Source organism: Platalea leucorodia, assembly GCF_965183815.1.
Source record: "Platalea leucorodia genome assembly, chromosome: 8".
Classification (NCBI taxonomy): domain Eukaryota; kingdom Metazoa; phylum Chordata; class Aves; order Pelecaniformes; family Threskiornithidae; genus Platalea; species Platalea leucorodia.
This window is the reverse complement of record NC_138830.1, coordinates 1228306-1250302: the sequence shown is the minus strand read 5'-3', so window position 1 is coordinate 1250302 and position 21997 is coordinate 1228306. Positions and strand designations below refer to the sequence as shown.

Below are 21997 nucleotides of genomic sequence, written 5' to 3'. Positions count from 1 at the left end.
GGATGAGGATACATGGAATGATCTGTAAGGAACCTAGATAATGCCAATATCCAAGCTTGACATATTCTGTCTTGGCCAACACTGCTAAAATACATTTCAGTCATGGAATACCTTGTGCATTTGAGCAAAAGTTAAAATGATGCATCATTGCTTAATTTAGTAGGAAATGTTTTTGGTACAGTATCAGACATGACTAGTGCAAGCTTAGAGTACAAATCTATTTAAATAGGTTAGCTCACTGATAAAGAACTCCTTCAAAATTCCTAGTTGAAAACCAGGATATTTTCTGTTTTATGTTCATCACGCCCTTTCTGAAGAAATCCTTGTGAATTTATAGGAGTTAATATAATTCTTAATGCAAAAAAAATCTGCTTTGTATTGCAAAATATCTTAATGTCACAGGTTTTTCCTGAAACCTTTTTTTATTTAAAAAAAGAAAAATCTCTAGGCTCTTGGAATGCCTCTTTAAAAATTACACTAAATCTCATCCTGATATGCATGCAATCTCTGTTCTTATCTTGGAGTTGTAAGTGACAGCTGATAATGCTTACAGTACAGGTCAGGGTTGTAGGTAGGAAGGTAGTATGCAGGAATTTTTACTTTCAACAGATGTTTTGATGATACTTGTTTCTTGGCAATACTGGAATAATTTTTTATAAAACTGTATTTAAAACCTACATTGAATTCTGATTATTTCTAGTTGTATTACCAATGAATCGTACAATCTATGATCCCTCATAGACTGCTGTGCTTCAGTTCCTGTAAATGTGATTTCTTCCCCACAGCCGTAGAGAAATTGATAGTAGTGGGAAGAATTATACTTGGTATTTTTGACTTTTATATTACTCCTTCACTATTCGTCTTGTGTTTGTGCAATTAGACTCTGATCAGGCTTTTTCCAGGCCTCACAGCAATATAATTAAATAATCATGTAACTATTTAATGCTTTACATATGTCCGTTTGTGAGCTGAAGTGCATACCTGATAAATGTTTTATTTGATACTGAGTGTTTCTCATCTGTAAATACTGTGGAGTGAAAGAGTTTGAGAAGGCCAACTGAAAATGCTGTTCAGATAATTTCAAGCAAGTTACTGCAGACATGTCTGCCAGCCGTGGGTCCGCAATATATTCTCGTATGGGAAGAGCAGCCTGCACGCTTTGAACTGAAAGACTTCCTTGTGCGAAGGAGTTCCTGGAACCCACGGGGTGGTGTAAAACGTACACACTCTTTGTCGGAATTTGTACTTTTGATTTTATTAAAGTGTTCAATGTTTCTGTTTATGCAGCTGGCGTCTGTGCGGTGTCAGCTGTTAGTCTGCTGCTAGTCATATCTCTGCGTTATTGTTCCACTTCAGCTTTCCCATTCTTCAGCAGGACGTTTGCTTGAAAATCAGTTGTGAATATTAAACTGGTTTGTACCATTACATGGAAAGCCAGACTTTACCTAGTAGTGGACTAATTGTCTGAAATCCTGGAAATTCAATGCGGTTGGCATTCCTTTCTTCCACTTCTTCTGTCTTATTAATGAAACCTGCAGCTAGTCAGTGGATTCAGGATTTTCTAAACTCTACAGAGCATTATGTTTTGAATGTTTTTCAGGTGTTTTGTGGTACCTGATTTTGAATCTCTCTTGATTCTAAAGTTCTGTTTTTCAGCAAAGGAAAGATAACTGAATTCAGATCTGCAGAATAAATTTTTAGCTACTATAGGCAGACCTTAGAAATGAAATGTATATTCTCCCCCCCATGTTGAGCACTGTGAGAACATGTAATAACATAAATAAGAGGTAAGGTGCAGCTACGAAATAAAGCAGCATAATGAGGCAAAGACTAATACTGAACCCCAGGCTCTTGGAATGCCGCTAAACGGCTGTCCATAATAGGGATACGGCTTTCTGTTGATAAGTCGTCATTCAGCAGAATGTTGGACCGCGTGAACTCGGTGCGCAGTGCTGTGACCTGGGCGTTTTGTCCCTGGGTAGAGTTTGAAGGAATTGTAGTAGAACAACTCTTATTTTCTGCACTTTATGCCACGTTAATTCATGCCCATATTGGGGCATGTTTAAAGGGGACATTGGTAGCGTAAATTTAGTGCAAGTTCTGCTTTACCTCTGTTGTTAACTAACACGTACTTCGGGCAGTAAAATTTTGTATGCTCTTTGCGTCTTTAAACAGTCATAACTTCAGTATTCCTGTCCGGTTTTCCAGTCCAGAAACTTCCTTGAAACTGAAGGTCCCTGATGACACGTGCATTTTATTGCCAGCTGATTCAGTGGCTTACCTTTCAAAGAGAGATTTGCCTGCCTTCCCTGGCAGCGGCAGGACAGCCTTTGACAGGGTTTATTTCCTTAGGAACACGCTAGGTGGTTCAGCGAGGTGGTCTCTGGTGACCTGCTTCGCGCAGGATTACCAGTGTGCTTTCTGCTAGAACCAGTCTTCTGCGTTGCTGGCGGATGGTTTTGAGTGAAGCTCAGGGAGCAGGAAAGCAGGTTTTGAGCAAATGTCTTCATTGCCCAAGTACGAGTTCAGGTTAAAAGGAGATTTGTTTATATAGGGCCTTTGCAACCAGCTGTCGGTACGGGCTCCTGTACTGTCTGTCGCTACATTGAGGGATCTCCTGTGTCAACATTTCTCTTTGCCTGAGCTGACACATAATACCTCTGTGGGCTAGTTGCTCCTTGCACAGTTGATACGTTCTTCATCCTCCTCAGCTGGCAGTTTCTTAAGTGGATATAATCCATTCAGCAGATTTCCTGGAACTCCTCTTAACATAGCTATGCAACTCTCTTCCTCCATTAAAAATGCAGGTTCCTCCTTGACGTCCTGTGCTTGGGCAAATACCAGGCTATAGCAAAAGTAGGAATAGTTTGAAAGAGCTTTCTTGTCCCTTTATCTGATTTTTTTTTTTTTTGTGACATGCCTGCCTTTCTTGGCCAAGAGATGTAGGAACTTAATTTCTGCATGGATGCTTGAGTACAACTGTATCTGTCAGGTTGTTCTTTGTCTTTAGGGTTTTGACATAATCAGTGCCCCCTAAAGAAGCCATTTGTTTTTCAAAAGAAAGAGAAGTGGGATTTCCCCTCAGTTGTTCCTGAGGTCATCATAATGTGACACAAAAAACCTGTGAAATATCGTATTCTTTCTTTGTTTTCCTGTGAGGTCCTACAAGTATTTGGCCTCATACAGTCCTCGATTTGCTACTTGAAAGATGCCACCATAACTAGCTGTATGGCAGCCCGTGTTGCCAAGTTTTAGCCAAACTCGCTGTCGTACGGTTCTGAAGGACAGTTGTTTGGGGTTCAGTTTTGTGTTGAGAAGAACACCTGTAAAGCAAACAGTGTTATGCACGGCTGTTTGACACTGTAGTGTGAGTTGTACCAATTGCCCTGGGCCTGGATCTGTCTCATTTTGTTCCTGTAAAACGGTCGTGCACACCTGTAGGTAAAATAATCAGCTCCGATAGTGAGTTTTCAGTTGTAAATGTGCTGGTCTGGTTTGAGCAGTCATTTGAAACAGTCCACGTGCAACGTATTTCTTAGAATAGCCAACTAAGAATATCGGCAACCTCATGCTAACAGTGGGATCATGTTGTGGGACTTCCCTAAATTGGGACCGCAGTATTAGCCGTGGTCTGCTGTTTGGCGTAGTTTCAGGCTGCGTTGAAATTGCTGCCTTGTTTTGATTTCATATGCATTCTTACAATGAAAATGTTTTTGTTTCAGGGATTTATCAAAGATGTTCATGAGGACTCACTCACAGTTGTATTTGAAAACAAGTAAGTATTTTATTAAAAAAAAAAATCATTTGAGTATTATGTTGTTATTTTGGTTTTGGTGGGTTTTGTTTGGTTATTTTGGCATTAAGAGGAAGTAGATTTCATCAGAATGGTATAGTTCTAGAAGTACAGGCTCCCTATTCTGTTCATAGTCTCCATGAATTACTTTCTTGAATTGCTGTGTCAGAATTCAGCTCATCAGTTAGACAGTCCTTTTTTTCTTGGTATCTTTAGTGATGCCCATAGATGTGATGGACGAATTTAATTAAAATAATCACCAGTGGCAGAGGCCTGATACTCTTATAGTAAAGCATAAAAAAGATGGAAAATACTACAATACTTCTATTAAATAAACAATTCTCTGTATGTCTAGTCTGAGGAATGCTGATCAGTCCTCTCAACCAGAGGGAAATAGGTAGTAGAAATATCCTGACGGTGATTGATTTTTCTTTTTAACTATTAAGAAAACAAATATACATACATATCCAGTCTGAAGACCCAATTTTTTTTTTTTAGCAGAAAAGAGTGCAAATCTGTAAGCAAATCTGGAGAAAGAACTATCCATGAGGCCCTCTTCATTTCGTATATAAACACAGCAGTGCTACTAGGGACTTATAGTGGCAAGTTGAAGATAATCCATGGGACGGTAGACTACAGATGAATACCTGTTGTTCAGTGCTCAGACTGATAACGCTGGGTTACCGGGGAGATGCCAGGGCTAATTTAAGATATTCTGGGAGCTACATCCTCTTTGCTGTTTCCCTTCCAGTTGCTAGGTGGAGATCCTAAAACGTGTCAGCTTTTGATGTGGAAATTGTTAATAAACTGCCAGCACCAACCTGTAGATTAGTCTTTGAGCCTTTCTCCAAGAAAGATTGCTGGGTAATAGAGGTAATACTAGGGAGTGTGGAAGTGTGTGTTTATAAACAGTATTTTGTTATCCTGAATCCTAGGGTTCGTATGTGTATACATACGTGTGTGTATGTGTCTGTACACATATGCACATGTATAAAAATAAACCCTTGGGGGAGGCGGGGGAAGAAGTAATCCTAGGGTTTACCCTGCAAAGTCCAGTCTTTGTTTCTTTCTAAACTGTGTTTTCTAGCCCTTCTTTTATGAAAATTAGTTAGAAGATGAGGTGGCAACCCTAATTTATATTAACACTTAACTGCAGTGGTTATGGAAGTTGTTGCTGTCTCCTGGGTTTTCATACCCCCACCCCAAAACCCAACAAACAGAAAAAACAAATTGAGTCCTTCATCCTGTCCATGGTCTGAGGAGATGTGACAGATCTTCAGGTTTCATATTCAACATCCATATTACTTTTCTTTAAGGTAGGAGGCTCTTTGCCTTCAAAGCATATACTTTCACATCAGAAACCAAGTAAGCTCAAGGAAGTGCTGTGGTTCACAGCAGGGGTCTAATTGTTGGCAAACACATTTCTAGTGTTTAGTATCCGTGTCATCCACGTCCTTTACAGAACGTCTGGCAGCAGCCATGTTCCAAAAAGGATGGGCTACAACATATGTCGAGTGTTTTGTTGACCAAAAATAGGTCTGAGCAGGAAGTGTGTATACAGTTCTAGTCAAATTATCCTGTGATGTAAATCTGATAAATTATTACCCTTTTTACTGAGTTAAATTCATGAGGGCTTTAGTAGAACCAAAGTTGGCAAGTGTCGTGTCCTGAATGCATCATTCTGTTGTGATAGTGATTAGCACTAACGAAGTAAACACATCTCTGCTAAAGGCAGTCTAAATTGTCAGTTTGCATTTTCTGCTATTGTTAACCAGTCTTTATCTACAGCTGTTGTAAGGTTCCCAAAGTTGGTGTACTAGCGCAGGCTGCTAATGGTTGTTTTGTGGCCATAGTGATAATTAATCTCTGGGCACGTATCCTTGATTCTTTTAAGAGACACTTTTTGGAGGTAAGGAGGTAGAGAATGAACACAAAGCTTCAAGAACTAGAAACTTTTATTACTGTATAAGACAGAAAATTGCATCTTGAGGTGCAATTTCATATAGGCCCGTTAGAGTTTGAAGCAGTCGTATTGAAAGAAAGACTTCTGCGTTGTAAGAAGTAAGCATCTCCATTTTTTTGTAATTTGTGTCTCATATTTGGGATAATCCTTCTGACTATTAGGTGTCAGTTCTGTCAGATCCTCTTAGTAGATCATTTGTAGCCAGTTACAAATAATTTCTTAAAACATCTTGTTTTGCATTTCACCAGTGAGATGCTCCAGTTTTGGACTTTTTGCCATCAAAACTTTGACTCCTCATATTCTGAGAACTGAGCCTTCTGTGCACTTTTCCTCTGTTTTATTTAAAAATACCAAAACATCTTGCAGCTGATAGGGGTAAGTCATCATTGGCCCATCTGCTTCTAGTTCCTTTAGATGATTAGGGATGGAACCAAAATTAGCCTACTGCAACTTCAAGGGGATTTTATTGAAGGTACAAGGTCTTTTCAATCATAGCATCTCGTTCCGGGCAGTTTATAACTTTCAGTAAGCTCCCCCTTGCTAGATTCTTTAACTACAAGGCACAGTTGAAATTCTCAAGAGAACTTTAAGCAGCTCATTTGAGTTTGCAGTATTTCTGATCCTGTTGTTCAGTTACGATTATTATGCTGATGCTGTTTCTGAACTGAAGTTTTATATACCCTGTAATTGAGGGAATGCATTTTGTCCTCAAGCCTTACTATTTGCCTTGGCATCTGTGAGAGTAATAACTTCACAAAGGCGGGGAGGGGAAGGAAAAACCCAACCCTGAGTTCAGTGACCATTATAGTTGCAACAAGGGCAACTGAATTGCAAGTGACTTTTGCCAGCCCCCTTCACCGTTTCTCAGAAATAGAATGAGATTTAAATAACATTTTATGGCAAAAATACCTTCCAACTTCAACAAAAGCTATCCATAATCTTCATGGGTTTTTCTTATTTTTCAAAGTTCCACTATAGTTAAAAGAAAAATGAAGTGTATAATAATGGCTAGAGCAAAACTATGGGGATACCTTGCATCTTTGTTATGGGAGGTACTTGAGCGTAAGCTGTCTTTACAGAGAAAGCATCTAAATGTATCCATCCTGCAGAAAGTTTGCTCTTAACGCTGAGACTTGTTCCACTGGCTTAGGCTGCTCTGTCTGCACGTGTTAGAAGTAAGCAAAACAAACTGCTTGCAGTAATCCTTACCGTTACAAGGTGGTTCTGGATCCTGTGTGAACTTGGATTAAGATGGGCATAAATGATGGACTTTGACAATATCTGTCAAAGCATTCCAAAGTCCCTCGGATATTCTAAGTTAATAAGGGTTTTTCGGGGTGTTTTTCCCCCTGATTTTATTTCGACCTATGCAGAGTCTTCAGTTGGGTTTCTGACTAAAAGAGTGAGGAACAGCCGATGGTATTCTGTGACATTCACAGAGCAGAAGGAAAAGGAATTTCAGAATACAGAGGATGTGAATTGCTCTAGTAGTCTTTGTTAAATGCACCTAAAATATACACTTCTACAAGTAAAATGCTATGTAGAGCCAGCTGCGGTAAAATAAATAGCCTTAGGAATAATTGGTATTGATAAGCAGATAGAAAGGTACGTTATGAACTGGATCTGTTTGCCAGACACTTGCTGGGAAGTGTTAGTAAGTTTGTAGGTAGAAATGTAAAGTTTTGTTAATGATCAGAGTCAAATTTTCCTGGAATACTTAAAACATGGATGGTAAGCAGTTGAAATGTTAAGTATGAGGTGAAGAAATGAATGAACCCCATGTTGGACTGCAAGGATAAGCTTACAGCTGTATAAAGGCTTTATGACCTGAACAGTAGAAATGTAAGTACCTCATCTACTAATCTTTTCACTGGGGTTTTATGGATGCCATGTAGTGAACCCAGTCAAGTTAAATTTTTCGGTTAATTTAAAAGTTGTTTCGTCATTAATATCTTTCCAGATATTGTTTTTGTCTTGACAGGATTATTTTGTTCCTTTGCTTATGAGGTTTGCTTTCTAGCAAGGAAGAAACAGGGTTGATTATAGGGAAAGAGTGAGTTTTAACTAAACTCAGAGTTCTAAAAATAAAATTAAGAAAACCACAGGAAAATTCTGGAAATAATGTGTAATGTCTCTTCAACTTTCAGTTGGCAGCCGGAGCGCCAGGTACCCTTTAATGAAGTCAGGTTACCACCACCCCCTGATATCAAGAAAGAAATTGGTGAAGGAGATGAAGTGGAGGTAAGTTTATCCTAATGAACTGTCCTGATATGTAACTGATTGTCTGTTCGAGGCGGTGATGATGATTGTAAGTACATTACCAAAGTGAAGATTTAAAATGGAGCTTGTCTCCAGGAGTGGACTTATTGGGCTGAAACTGAAAGTGACGTTGCAGTTTTTTCACAGAACTACCAGTGGAACTTTCTCAAAGTCTAAAACTTAAAATAGCTGAGAATGTTTCAGAATTAAAAACGAAACTAGGTAATTTTCATTTTTGATCTGGAATGGAACTGTTGGAAATGTTTTGATGTGAAGATTTAATAAAGCTTTTCCAATAACAGGAGTTTTAACCCAGATGAAATATCTGGTACAATCTGGTGGGAAATTGTGTGAATTACACTGTTTTACAGAGAAACAGTGTTAATTAGAAATGCTGAATTAAACCGGGAAATTAAAAGGTACATGTTCTGTTCCCAGCTCATTGTAGTATCTTTAGTAATTCAGTAATTAGTTTAACTTCTGGTTTTTACTTTACTTGTCCTTAAAATCAAAGTAATGAGTTTCTTGGGGATACCTTTATAGTTTTGGGCTAGTAATCTAAGAAACAATGTAGTATAGGTGCTTGGATTTTGTTATTTTATTTGAAATGCATGCTATTTGTTGGCTTTGTTAGAAGTTAAATGTAAAGGATTATTTTCTACCTCCTTGCTATTGCAAAATTTCTTGCTTAGTCTGCATGCAAATGACGTCAGCCTGTCAGAAGTGTAGAAGGAGTAAATGAAACTAACAGAAGATGATGAAAATGAAAGTTTCAGAAGTCATCTGTTCTGTATCTGATCCTGCATTAACTAGGTAGCTTTTGTTAAATATGGAATATGTAGTCCTGCGATGACTTGGTTCATTTCAGTAGTCTTAGGTGTATCAAGTAAGCCAAGGACAAAACAAAAATCTTAATTGTGGAGTTACTTCTATGTGTGAGCTTCCAGTGTGAAGACAGTGTTTGAATTTAGTGAGGAATTGCCCCTGAATAAGCGTTGAGCCAAGGTTTTATCTTCCTTTAGAAATTTCTGTTGAATTGTCAGTAACGTACGCAAAGGAAATCTGTTCACAATCCTTGTAGTGCAAAATAATGAAAACTTGTGCAAGAAGCACGTGCCTGGATAATTTATACAAAAACTACTTTTGTGTAGAATACTGTTCCATTTTAATGAAAATTAGAAAAGTTGGGATATTCTTTCTTCATTATACATGTAGGCAAGTGAATTAGGTCTGTATGTGCTTTCAATATTTCTTGCTAATTTCATTTTCAGGTTTATTCTCGAGCAAATGACCAAGAACCTTGTGGCTGGTGGCTGGCAAAAGTTCGAATGATGAAAGGAGAGGTAAATTGTTTTAAAACCTACTGATTTCATGCTATTATGTTAAATACAGTAAATATGAAAGGTCTTTGTGATGGAAAGGCTATGAATAAAGTACTACAAATACAAAACATGACAAAACAGATTATAAATTGAGATCACTTTGGAATGACCCACGCTGCATTGCACAGCTGAGGGTTGCGTTTGTATAGCTGAGCAAGTCACTTCCATTAGTAGTAGTTTAATGCTTGGAGGACTGTGTGCATGCATAAGAACAGGACTTCTAACAAACCTACTTTGTGAATCAAACTTGGTGCTAAAAATGAAGTAAAGCAGTACGCTTCACCTGGGGTTAAAGTCTGTTTAAGCTCCATAGATGAAGCATGCTGTAGCTATCGATGTGTGGTGCTGTGGGTGCAGTGGAAAGACACTGGTTGGTTTGCTTTTACGTATGTCAAGTTTGTATTTTACCGTTGACCGTTAGAGTTGCAGCTGCCAAGTAACTTGCAGATTCAGACACTTAAGTGTATAGAGCTGTGGCAGTGTCAGATATAGTGTCATTAAAGCTTTATTTTGTGAGATGACAGCAAGAGAATTTAACTCCGTAATAGGAAGGGTCCTGTGTTTTGATGCTTCTACTGTGTTAGATTCCTAAAACCAAAGGAAACAGGGTTGAGAAAAAAAAATGTCCAATTTTTTGTTTGTTGTTTAAAAACTGTCAACACGTAGTAACTGCTGTTGAGCTCTGTAAGGGCAAGGTGGTGGTAAGCAGTTATCAAAGGAAGATTCTGTGTCTTCGTCCTTGGGGATGAACAGCTTGTTAAGAAAATGAGCGAAAAGGAGACAAGCTGATCTAAATGATAGTTTGACATTTGGGGCTGATCTGCTTCTCTTATATGTCACAGAAATTTGGAATTTTACTCTCCATTACCTTGCTATGCTGCTTATTTAAAAAAAAAAAAAAGTCGTAAAAGAAAAATTTCTCATTCTGAATTTAATTTCAGTTTTATCCAGTTCTTAATTTTCTAGTATTTTTGATGGGGAAAAAAAAAAAATTTTCATCCTCGGGTGGCTGGTGTCTTTATACAGCATTGTCAAATTAGTTATTTTATGGAATTGTCCCCCCCAAAAACCCTCACAATTCAATTTTGGCTTCTTTGTACAGTCTTTAACATGGTTCTATATTGAGAACTTTTCCTCAAAGCGTGAAATTCGCAACAATCCATGTATCTAATGACAGCTAGCTTTGTGATTGTCTTGATAATCAGATTTGTCTTTAGCAAGGAGTTAATTTTTTTTGAAGCATATAGTGGTAGTTCTCTTAAATTTAGTTGTCTGTTTATTTTTCATTATTATTACTTTAACTTGTTTTGTGATATGTTTCAAAGCAGCTTTATATGATTAGGATGATACCTGAGCTAAACTTAAAACTTGAAATTGGAAAATAGCATGTGGAAAAGTATGTCATGACCTTAGTGATTTGCTTTCTCCTGATAGTTGTGTAAATTTTGTGTGTTGGCAAAAACAGATACCAGTCTTGAGGGAGGAAGAGGAGAAAGTACTGCTGCATTCCTAAATTGCATGCAGGTGGAAGGGAGGATAGGAGCAGGCTGCATCCCTCACGCAGAGCCAGGCTTGGGGGGTGCTGTGCACACAAGCTTCTTGATACTTGCATGTGTTGGCTGGAAGTGTAGGAGTAGATTATTGGTAGCTGTTAAATCTTCTTAGTTCTCTTGCCTTCCTAAGTTTGAGGTAGTGTGTATCAAAAAGATTGCATTTTTATTTTCCTTTTGATCTTGCATGATTCAGAGGTAGTTTGCCCATTGAATCAGTGGACTTGCCTTTTTTTTTTTTTAACTATTGCAGAGCAGATATTTCTGTGAAGAATGAATTAGGCTTGCTTCTCTATTAGGTATTTTTTAGAATTAGAACTCCAGTAAACATTTTGAATTTTGGAACTTGAACTGGACTAAAGTAGGTATTTGAAGAGGGATGGGCATGAGAAAAATCAGCCAAAGATGCTTTTGTGGGGGACTGAAATTATGCTGATATGGTGCCCTGACTTCACCGAGGTATCAGATGGGTACTCAAATATGTCCAGGCTCGTTTGTGTAGCATTATAACAACTCAGGTTTATGTTTTGGTCTATGTGTTCATATTTCGTACTTACTTGGTGATGCTGGAATGTTACTATGTATTTGTTGTTCCTTACTGAAGTTACCATTTAAAAAAAAAAAATTCTTCCATAGTTTTATGTCATTGAATATGCTGCTTGTGATGCCACTTACAATGAAATTGTCACTTATGAACGACTCCGACCTGTGAATCAAAACAAAACTGTCAAAAAGAACACCTTCTTCAAGTGCACAGTGGATGTTCCTGAAGATCTGAGAGATGCGTGAGTAGCTCTGTGTACTTTAATAAGGCATTTACTGTATTTGAGGGGGGGAAAAAACCCTTGGCTTGTATCTTAGAGGCCATTTTACAGGTCCGTGAAGAACCTTAAGGGTGGGTATGGCTGCAGTAGCTGGTTAAGAAACTACTGATGGGGATCCCTGCTGAGCTTTTGGGGTGGGGACAAAAAACAAGTTCTGAGATGGGGGCTTCAGGTCTTGCTTTAGGCTTGTACAGGGGATGCACTCACAGTGGGCCTCTGGTACTGAGACTTGCCAAGTAACCATGATGGCATGCAGTCCACAGCGAAATAAGCTCTGGAACCGTATTAAGGGGAACGGGAATTTTCCAGTTCCTGAGCAGTCTTTGCCGTAAACTACTCTGAAACGTTCTTGGTTCTGATCATGATATTACAAGTTCTGTTTTGATGCAGCATGTTCAAAAAGCAACCATTTTGTCTCCTTAGGTGTGCTAATGAAAATGCACATAAAGATTTCAAGAAAGCTGTGGGAGCATGTCGAATTTTTTATCATGCTGAAACTGCTCAACTAATAATACTGGTAAGTAATTATTTCTGTGTAAATGTTGCATGAATTTTCAGTATGTTATTTATGGAAAGTGTGTAGCCATATATATAGCCACTGTACATTTGTATGGAAGACTGTTTTAATTTGTCAAGCTATGTAAATTGTGAGAGATTCCATGTAAATAGATGTTCTTAAATTTAATCTTTGGGGGTAGGCCTTTTGGAGGGGCTACAAGTACCGCACTGCATACAGCCTAAATTTAGGAGCAGCTTTCAGTCTCATTGTTTTTATGATTTTTGTGATGCACAACGGAGTGCCATCTCACTGATACGTGCAGATGGCTCAAAGCTGGCTCTAGCTTACTCTGCTCTGGAGCGGGAGATTTCCCCCATACTGTATGACACTCTGCAGTTTGACTTACAGCTGGGTTTCCACATGAAGAACTGCACCAGTTCAGCGTAGCCATTAAGGAATTGTTCTCTTAGTTTTCTGTGACAGTTTTATGACATAGACTGTTCCCAGCATTAGTTTCTCTTCACAGTTCTGTTTACTTAATATTATCCACTTGAAACCTCACTCTCCAGAATTCTGTTTTCCTTGCTTCCTTCCTTAGCTCTGCCATTCAGACGGTGAGTGACAAGTGTGTATATGGTAGAGTGATATTTAATTTGTTTGTCTGGGGAACATCAAGGGGAAAGAGTTACTGTGTATATCCAGCAGCAAAATCTTCAGTGCAAAATATGCTGTGAGTGAGAACAGAAAATTGTTGGTTTGCAGAGGTGGTGCTGAATTTCTCATGCTTTGTTTTGAGGAGGAATAATGTCCGTGTAGGGCGCTGGAAATTTAGATCGTGTTTATGATTTAGTTTAAATAGGTTCCTGTTTTATCCTTTAAATGTGGATTTGCTTACAAAATGAAACTTCATGTTCTTTCTCTTCTATAGTCTGCCAGTGAAGCAACAGTGAAGAGAGTGAATATACTGAGTGACATGCATTTGCGCAGCATTCGTACCAAACTTATGCTTATGTCAAGAAATGAAGAAGCTACAAAACACTTAGAAGTAAGCCATAGCTTGTAATTCTTGTTGCTTGAAACTGAGCACATAACGGTACATTGAGTGCATGTGGATGAGTCTTATTTTGTTTTCCCTTCAGTGCACGAAGCAGCTTGCTGCAGCATTTCATGAGGAATTTGTAGTCAGAGAGGATTTAATGGGACTTGCTATAGGAACGCATGGGAGTAACATACAACAAGCCAGAAAGGTTCCAGGAGTTACTGCCATTGAACTTGAGGAGGATACTGGTACTTTCAGAATCTATGGAGAGGTAAGGGGGAAACTTTGTATGAATCTGATGAGCATTTTGCTTGATACCTGCTTTTAGATGTATTTTAGAGTGGCGAGAGCTGTACCCAGAACTAAGAACTGGAAGTAGCTGAGTAGTCCTCCGGGTGTCTGTATGCGTGCTCACACCGTGGCGGCTTGGCCGACATGCATTCGAAATACAAGCCTTCATTGCAGTGGTGACCTCCATAAGATGTGTTCTGTCCTAGTCGTTCCATGTGCTGATGCACAGATTCTGTAACTGCACTGTACATCTCTGTCAACCTGAGAGAAGTATCATTTGCTGGTATTTTACTTGATCACAGATTTTTTTATTTTTTTTTTTTCCCATCAGACTGTATATGCTGTTCTTGTTGGTTCTCCCTTTCCCCCGTTTCTAGTTCACATGTGTTTTGCTGTGTGGTGTCTGCTCCTCTGACCTAGCCAAATGTGTTAAAGCATATATCTGCTGCTTCTAACCCTTCTATTTTGGCAATTTAATGCTGGCTTTGGCAACATAATGCTGGTTTGCTCCAAGTTAATTCCATTTGTGTGGCTCTTTCACTGATGTGCTTTAAATCTCACAAGTGCCTTGAAATGTAGCTGGTCTTTGGACCAAAACTGATCCATTCAGGAGGCAGAAGCGTAGTGACAAACATGCCACTGTCACCAGGGCTCTGTCAGAACATTTCTTGAGGGTTTTTATCCCATGTTGCCAACTCTACAGGTACCACTAACACCTGAGTTTTTGGTGTTAACACTTTCAGAAGTCCTCGGTTATCTACTGTTTCAGGAGTCTGTGGTTGTGAATTATGTTCCATGCATGTCGGGAGTAGAACCTGGTTGTCATCCAAGGGTCAGATGAAGTTGATGTTGCTGAGGAGAGGAGAAACTTCTGTAGTCTTCAGCATCTCTGAAGTTCTGTGTCCTTGTTTTAGAAACCTTAAAACACTTCCAGGGTATCAGGGTGGCAACAGATCCTTCTTTGACCTAGTATTACCAGTAAATCACGTCTCACAGTTCGTGAAGAAGAATCGGACAAGTTTAAATGCAGTAGAATGTCTAGTGTGTTCCAGTTTTGATTTGTTCAATGTGAATGATGGGATGCTGAAACTTGTGGAAAGGTTATGACTGTCACCAGCCTCTTATAGTAGTGCACAGCAATGATTATGGATACCAGATGCCCCCTAAATAAAAATGCCTTCGGACACATCCAGCCACGTCCTTCCTAGAAGTGATAGCTGCTTCTAAAAAAGCCGGGCAACCTCAATATTCCACGTGACGAGGGTTTCGGCATCTAGGTATACTTGTCTGCTTTTTGCCTTTTTTCAGCTGAAGTTGGCAAGCAGGCAGGCCCTAATGGCTGATGCATGGGCAGACAACTTTAGGCTATGAGATGTGTGGGAGGAGTGATCCAGCGTCCTTGACATTGTAGTCAGGGTCTGAGGGTCTCCCATAGGTAACGTTTTGCATACAAATAAGTTCAGTGTTGTTCAGGGCCAGAACCTTTGAGGAACAAGGAGATAAATTTCAAAGATTATTGGAAAGCTATATGATTAGAAGGAAGCTAAACTGTATGGGATGCTGTTCATGCTTTTTCCTTGTCTGGTTAAGACCACTTTGATTCCAAGGCCCTTTCCCTTCTGCCTGAGCTGCTGCTTGTGATACCTGTTACGGAGACCACAGTACGGTGAAGTTCAGAGCTTGGACAGTGAGTGGCTAACCCTACTTTTGAAATCTTGTGCTTCCCCAGGAGGGAGAGCCTTATCAGAAACAGAAAATCTTCTCTTAAACCTTCATTACTGGCAAAATTGAATTGCATTCAGTTTTTGTGCAATTCTTAACACTTGAGGTTCTTCCCTATTATACCATTTTTTAAAGGTACTTAACTGTATGATAACTGTTCCTTTGGATAGAAGGATAGCAAGATCCTATCTGTCCCAGCTTTTTCAGTAGACTGTTACTTCTTGTTTTTCCTTTGGAGAAAACCAGAAAACCCATTTTCCCTTTGGAGCTTTCATGAGCTCAGTTCCATTTAAACTAGGAGACTAATATGCCTTTTATTTCATTTCTTGAAAAAAGGCTTGTATCACAATGGAAAAAGCATTATTCCCTGCCATGACTTAGGAGGGCTTTGTCTTTATCTGCCTGAGATAAGGCTTTTCAAATGATTCCCAGAGGTAGCTTTGTTGTTTTTTTTTTTCCATTAGGGAAGGTCTAAAAGAGCTACCGGTGCTTTGGAGGGACTTTCAAAACCTTGTCTCAGAAACTGGTGTGAGAGTCCTGAGACAGATCCACCATTTGTAACAGGAGCGCGCTCCACCCGCACGTGGCCACTAGAGCTACGGTAGTGACTGTGTTACGAAACGTTTTCCCTAAAATCTGCAGCCATACGGTCCTTGTTTGACGCACTCATTTAGAATGATCAAGCTGCAAAAGGTATAATGCTGAGTTTAGAAAAAAAACCTGCGTTTGATCTTTCTGTTAAAGACTTTTCAGGTGACCTGGACGTGTCTTGATTGTACGGGCTACTACGTGGAGTAACCAAAGCATGAATGGATGTGTAGACTGTCATTCAAAGTTAGAAAGGTAGTTACTAGTAACTGGGATTGTTTGATGTCTTTAGTCCGCGTGCACACTGATTTTTAGAGAGAGAAATTATTTTTCTTTTCTGAATTATTGACTGCGAGGAAGTGAGACTGCATGGCCCAAATCAGGTTTATATGCTGTCTCACGTTGGGGTGGCAGTGAGTCGTACAGGTTGCACTTGCACAGAAATCCTGAGCGCTTGTGGCAAAGCGCAGGGGTGCGCTGGGGAACTCCAGTTACGGGAGCTGCTCCTCTCATCCTGACTCCGCTTCCGTGAAAGCGCTCACTGCTCCTTCATCTTCATGTGGGAGGAATTGCTAAATGTACCTCTGAGGCAGGACGTGGTGGACGCTTCAGCTAGTTGTGTCCTATTTGTAGAGTTCATTGGAGGTGAAAAATTGCCAATGTGTGTTGAAGTTTGTAGCATTTTAGCAGTTGCTTTGAGCACGCAGCGTTGCCTCTGCTCTCCGACTTGCTGTTCATCTGTTTTCCATGCTTTATTGCTGCTTTCATTATCTTGAAATCCAATTCGCCCCTGTTTCTCTTGCTATCATTTTGACCTCTGCCAGCAGTAGAGGTTTATAAGTTTTTTGTCCTTCTAGGACTTCCCTGATTTGATTGAAAGACGCAGGAGTTGGTGGTACTCTTATTTCATGTGTTGCCTAAAAAACGACAGACAAAAGGGCTGAGGCATTGGTGTAAAATGGAAAGTGCACTCAAAAGCCGTCATTACTGACTAGATGCTGATACTTTTTCCTTAATTCTGCACCTTTGCTGTTGCTAATATGAAGCTTTGTTTCTTGTTTCAGCATCTGCATAACCTCAATTAACTGTCAATTAATTGGTCATTTAATAATAAAGCTATAAGAGAGCATTTATAGGGGTTCTTCCCGCTAACCAATGACACTGTCCTCTCCTGGAAAACACGGTAGATGAGCTGTGGCCAGAAACCAGCATTGTGGAAGGGGAGTGCCTTGGCTGTAACATGACTTACAACGTAGAGGTGATGGGATTAGGACGGATCCCTTAGTGCGGCGCACCACTGGAGCGATGGCTGTAGAGGTCAGGTTGCGCTAGTGTAGTTTGCCCGCAGTTGCAGGAGGGAGTTTGTCTGAAGGTGCTCATTAGTCAGGCTTAGTTCCCTGTCAAGCTTAAGATAGGAGAGAGACAGAAGTAGAAGAATTTTTGTGGAGAAAACGGAAAACTTCCTACCTGTAGCCAGTTCCGAACAGGCTTGGTGTGCTGTGTCCGTACGCTCCTGTACCTGCCCGCAGTGCTGTTGCTCCTTTGGGAATCACCAGAGAACTGAGGATTTGCCCGACCGCTGCCCGGTCCTCCTGCGGAGCTCTGTGCTCCGACCGCAGCCTCCCAGCCGTTCCCGGCGGGTCCCCTTCCTGACGGCACAGCGGGTGGCGTGGCGGGCAGCCCCGGTAGCCGCGCTCGCCGTTTCGGCAGCGTTTATTCGCCAGGGTTTAACGTGCATTTGCAAACAGTACTTGGTGTTAAGACTTGGGTGCAAAATGGATCTATCCGTTACAACAGAGGTTCTGTGACTGCTTTTATTGCTTTCTCTCCGTTCTCTTGAATACTGAGCAGGAGAACAGAAACTTCATAGAGGAGAGAACTGCTAATGGCTGTGTTATTTAGGCTGTTCTGAAAATCGGTACACCTTTCTTATGGAAAAGGTGGTAAAGCCAGTCATTGCTTACAGTGCGCCTGTGAAGTTCTGTGGAGGGGCTGCCCTTCAACCCTGGGCATGCTGACCTTTGTCAGGTGGCATAATCCTTAGATACTGTCACGAGATAAATGAGTCTCAAATTCATTTTCTCATTCGTTCCCCATTTTTTCCACGTGTGGCCCTCTGGGAAATGTAATAATGTATTACATGTTAAAAATGACGTTAAAAATTGCAAAATCAAATTTATATTGCTGACAATATTGATGGTAGCACAGTTTCTGTGGAGAAAAACTGGATGCTTAGTTTAGAGGAAAATGCAGAGGTTAAACTATAGTTTTATGGTTTGCCCATCTAATCATAGCCATATAACTACTCATTCACTGCAAAGTCAGGTGAAGTGAGATACACGGTCCAAAGTTTCTTTTAGCATACTATTCGTGTAAGCTGAAGTTTCTGTGAATGCTGGTAAGACCTTTTACAAATGTATTTCTTTTCAGTGCAGAATCTTTGTGATAATTATGTTGATTTTTTTTTTTATTATAAATGGATTCTAGATTTGAAAATTTTCTTGATCTTTGGAGAAAAAGAATATAATTAGCTGTTTTTCCCAATTAATGTCTACCAGAAACTGCTTCAAGATATATCTGTAAGATATTTTATGTCTGGGGTTTACTCGTGATAAGTTGCAGATAATATTTTAAAGTGTCTTAAAACAACTTTTTCCATGCTATTTTATTTCATTACTCATACTTGCTTTGCTACTGAATTTTGTTTCTGGGCATTTTACTCAATTATATCTTTAACGTTTAGTTCAAAACTAGATTAATCTTGTCTCTATTCCTCTCTTGGAAAATGGGTTTGATGTTTGGAAGACTTGCAGCTGTTGCTACAAGGTTTTATTTTTAACATACTGTATTCACAATTAAACTCTTTTTTTTTTTTTTTTTTAATTCATTTCCAGACTGCTGATGCAGTAAGAAAGGCTAGAAGTTACTTGGAATTTGTGGAGGATTTTATTCAAGTTCCCAGAAATCTTGTTGGTATGTACTACTGCTAAAACTTGAAAACTTGGGGGAAAGGGAGCGTAATCAGCACGACTCTGCAAAGAAGATTTAGATGCCAGTACAATATTTGATTTCTCCATTTAAATAGAAAGTGATTAATCTTTTAAAACTATATGCATCAGGGAATTACTAAGAAATTACATATATTATTGTTGAATAATACTTTGTTGGGATTTTAACACTTAAAATGGTTTGATTACAGACTTGTACAATCTAATGGTAATATTTGAAGTTCAGATTCTAGTAAAAAAATGATTTGCTAAATTGACTGCTTAGAAGCGCTGAAACTAAATTCCAGAATTTAATACGGAAGGACTAGAGTTGAGTTGCAAGAATGACGCAGGACGATTCTCCTGTTATTGTTCCCTCCTGGGTTTGGATTTGGTAGAGGTGGTGGTTGGGTGGGTCGAGCCGGTGTGTAAATCAGCAGGGCTTGCCAGTCTCGTCCCCAGTCGAGAAATGGGCCTTTCTCCATGTTTCCGTTTTATGAAGGTGTGGCTTCCCAAAACTTGTAAACGCGTAGTATGGTAGCTCCTGTCTCATAAGCTGCCTAAAGGTGGGTTAATCTCTGGTGCCCCGGTCCACCTTCGCAGGGTACTTCTCCGTTTCCCTCGTTGTGCTCCTCTTGGCCTGCTGCTTGTGCTCCCAGCCGGGCAGCCTCCTGCGCTGCACCGCCAGCTCCCGGGCAGTGCAGACGTGGAGGGGGTGTTCCTGATTCACAGCGGTTCGGATTATCCAAAGCAGAGTTCAAAAGCTGGGCTTTAACCTCCTATAGTTCTGGGCTTAGAGCTTGCATATTGTAGACTACATAATTTAAATAATTCATGTGAAAACTCCTAAAAACTAGATTTCCAAGGTTTTATAACTTGAGCAAGTTAAGGTGCAGTGTACTGTTGCCCTTTTTTTTTTTTTTTTTAATAGAACCTCTGCAAATGATATATCTGATGCAACTTGATGACTCTCTCATCTACCAAATCTTAAAGCTTGTTTTAACATTCAGCAAATGAATTGTTAGTTTGTACACAAACACATTTTTTTTTTCTGTAATCTCATTCAGCAAACCTAGTTGAACCAAGGAACTTCGCTAAATCTAATGTTGTATAAATTGAGGTGTTTGGGGGTTTTGGACAGCATTCTGCCTAATGGGAATATACCCATATAGGAATCATGGCACTAGTCATAGTGATGCATTGAACTTAAAATGCTACTTTTAAACAACTACAATACCAGTTTATGACGAAGGCAGACATCTCGCCCGAATCACTTCTGGTGGTATACATAAGCAGACACATATTTAGCTACGCTTTATGAAGGCACCCGAGTTAAAAGAAGTGTAGTGATCATTAATGACTCAAATTGAAAATACCGCGCTATGCCCAGTGCATTTCTTTCTGTACCAAGAGAGAAGAGTGCCATCTACTGAATTGCCCATTTCAGCTACTGAAGCTCCTTGGGACTGAGGACTTTTCCCCAAACACTGGCTAACCATTATCCATAGAAAAACGTTTAACCCTATGAGTGTGGTTTATTCTAGCAGTAGTAACAAGATCACTGTGCAAAATGAAATTGTAGGCATACAGAATGATTAGCTGTAGCATGGGGTTTTTAAAACAAAAAGGTACAAGAATAACCTGCTGCGCTACTTGAACTGTTGAGGAAAGGAAACAATTTTTAATGCTTTTTGCACTTTACTTTGTATCATGTTGATACCTACTGTAAAGAATGTTCTTTATGGAGTATTCTGTCACACAGTTTTGGCTGTTACACCCTTTTCTCAGAGGTTCTACCTTCCTTTACTCATAATTTAAACATAACTGTTTCTAAGTGCCAGATACCTGTAGCTGGGATGAAGAAGTGTTTCTGCATAACTTTAGTTTAAAGAAGAGCTAAAATCTTTTAGTCAGGGAGCAAAGAGGTCACTTTTTTTTGAGATTTAAACATGAAGAACCTTTTGGTTCGGATTGCATAAATCATTTCAAAATAAATATTTTAAAGGTGATATGGGAAGTATGGGCAGTATTCATGTTTGTTGTAAAGGCAGAATTAATTTTCAGAAAACAATTATGTAGTTTTTTACTACTTTTTTTTAAGAGGCTCCCACCAAATGTATATTGAATATGCCTGTCAAAATGTCAGGAAAGATTGAATGAGGTTGAATAAATTTAAAATGGGCATTTGGAAAGCTTTTGTGCAATTTTACTCTTAGTCTGGTTCTATTTGAAACTTGTGTGTAGTGGTGATCTTCATCAATACTTGTCATTCTATGCATATATATATATATATAGTCTAATTTTGGAAATTTTCACCGCTTTCTTCTGGCACAGTGTGGGCTCTTTGGGTTTTTTTGTACCTGTGTGATGTAAGAGAAAACTTTGAAACAAAGTGAATGGTAAAGGAGAGTGAGGTGGTTGTTATAATTATGGTATACCTAACTTAAAATATGAAGAAACCCATTAAAATACTTTGCACACGGGTGCAAAATTAACCATTCTTGCCCTCTGAAGGAAAAGTTATTGGAAAAAATGGAAAAGTGATTCAGGAGATTGTAGACAAGTCTGGAGTCGTCAGGGTGAGAATTGAAGGAGATAATGAAAATAAACTGCCCCGTGAAGATGTAAGTACTTGATTCTTTTTTCCTATGATTACGTTTTTATTTTCAAAACCAGTCATGCTGAATGTTTTAACAAAGGATGTGTAGAAGAATACGTGCAGAAAGTGAGGATTTCTGAGGCATGACTCAAATGAGTTAAACTGCTACCCTGTGGCACCAGAATGGGATCACTGTTTGATCTCTGCATTGTTAGGCAGTCTCTAAATACAGCCCGTGTGGCCTCTGCATCCTTTTCCGCGGCCAACCTGCAGTGGTGGTGATGTCCACGTTACAAAAACAGGGTGTCTGTGATTTGGGTAGTTTTCTAGGATAGGTGCTTGTGGGTATTTAACAAAGCCAGTTTTATAACTTTTCTGTGGGTATAGAAAGAGCAATTTTAAAGTTTTTTTTCAGCCTTGCATCTTGCACTAAATTTTATATGAAACAATTCAAGAAAGGTTTTTTGCTCGTGAAGCAAGACCTTTTTTTTTTTTAATCTT

At 39.4% G+C, this 21997-nt stretch overlaps 1 protein-coding gene across 5 annotated transcripts in view; it reads left to right on the top strand.

Moving 5' to 3' along the window:
* FXR1 (FMR1 autosomal homolog 1) overlaps positions 1–21997 on the top strand; it is a 37265-nt gene that overhangs the window by 6303 nt on the left and 8965 nt on the right. For 3 of the 5 annotated variants that reach the window (XM_082320048.1, XM_082320049.1, XM_082320047.1), the window contains exons 2-10: positions 3723–3775; positions 7904–7997; positions 9287–9358; positions 11584–11732; positions 12195–12288; positions 13199–13315; positions 13410–13580; positions 18805–18883; positions 21412–21521. In XM_082320048.1, coding sequence (XP_082176174.1) covers positions 3723–3775; positions 7904–7997; positions 9287–9358; positions 11584–11732; positions 12195–12288; positions 13199–13315; positions 13410–13580; positions 18805–18883; positions 21412–21521 — 939 coding nt within the window. Of the gene's footprint in view, positions 1–3722; positions 3776–6024; positions 6132–6196; positions 7599–7903; positions 7998–9286; positions 9359–11583; positions 11733–12194; positions 12289–13198; positions 13316–13409; positions 13581–18804; positions 18884–21411; positions 21522–21997 lie in introns of those variants that run through there. The other 2 variants (XM_082320050.1, XM_082320051.1) reach the window with 2 other exon arrangements.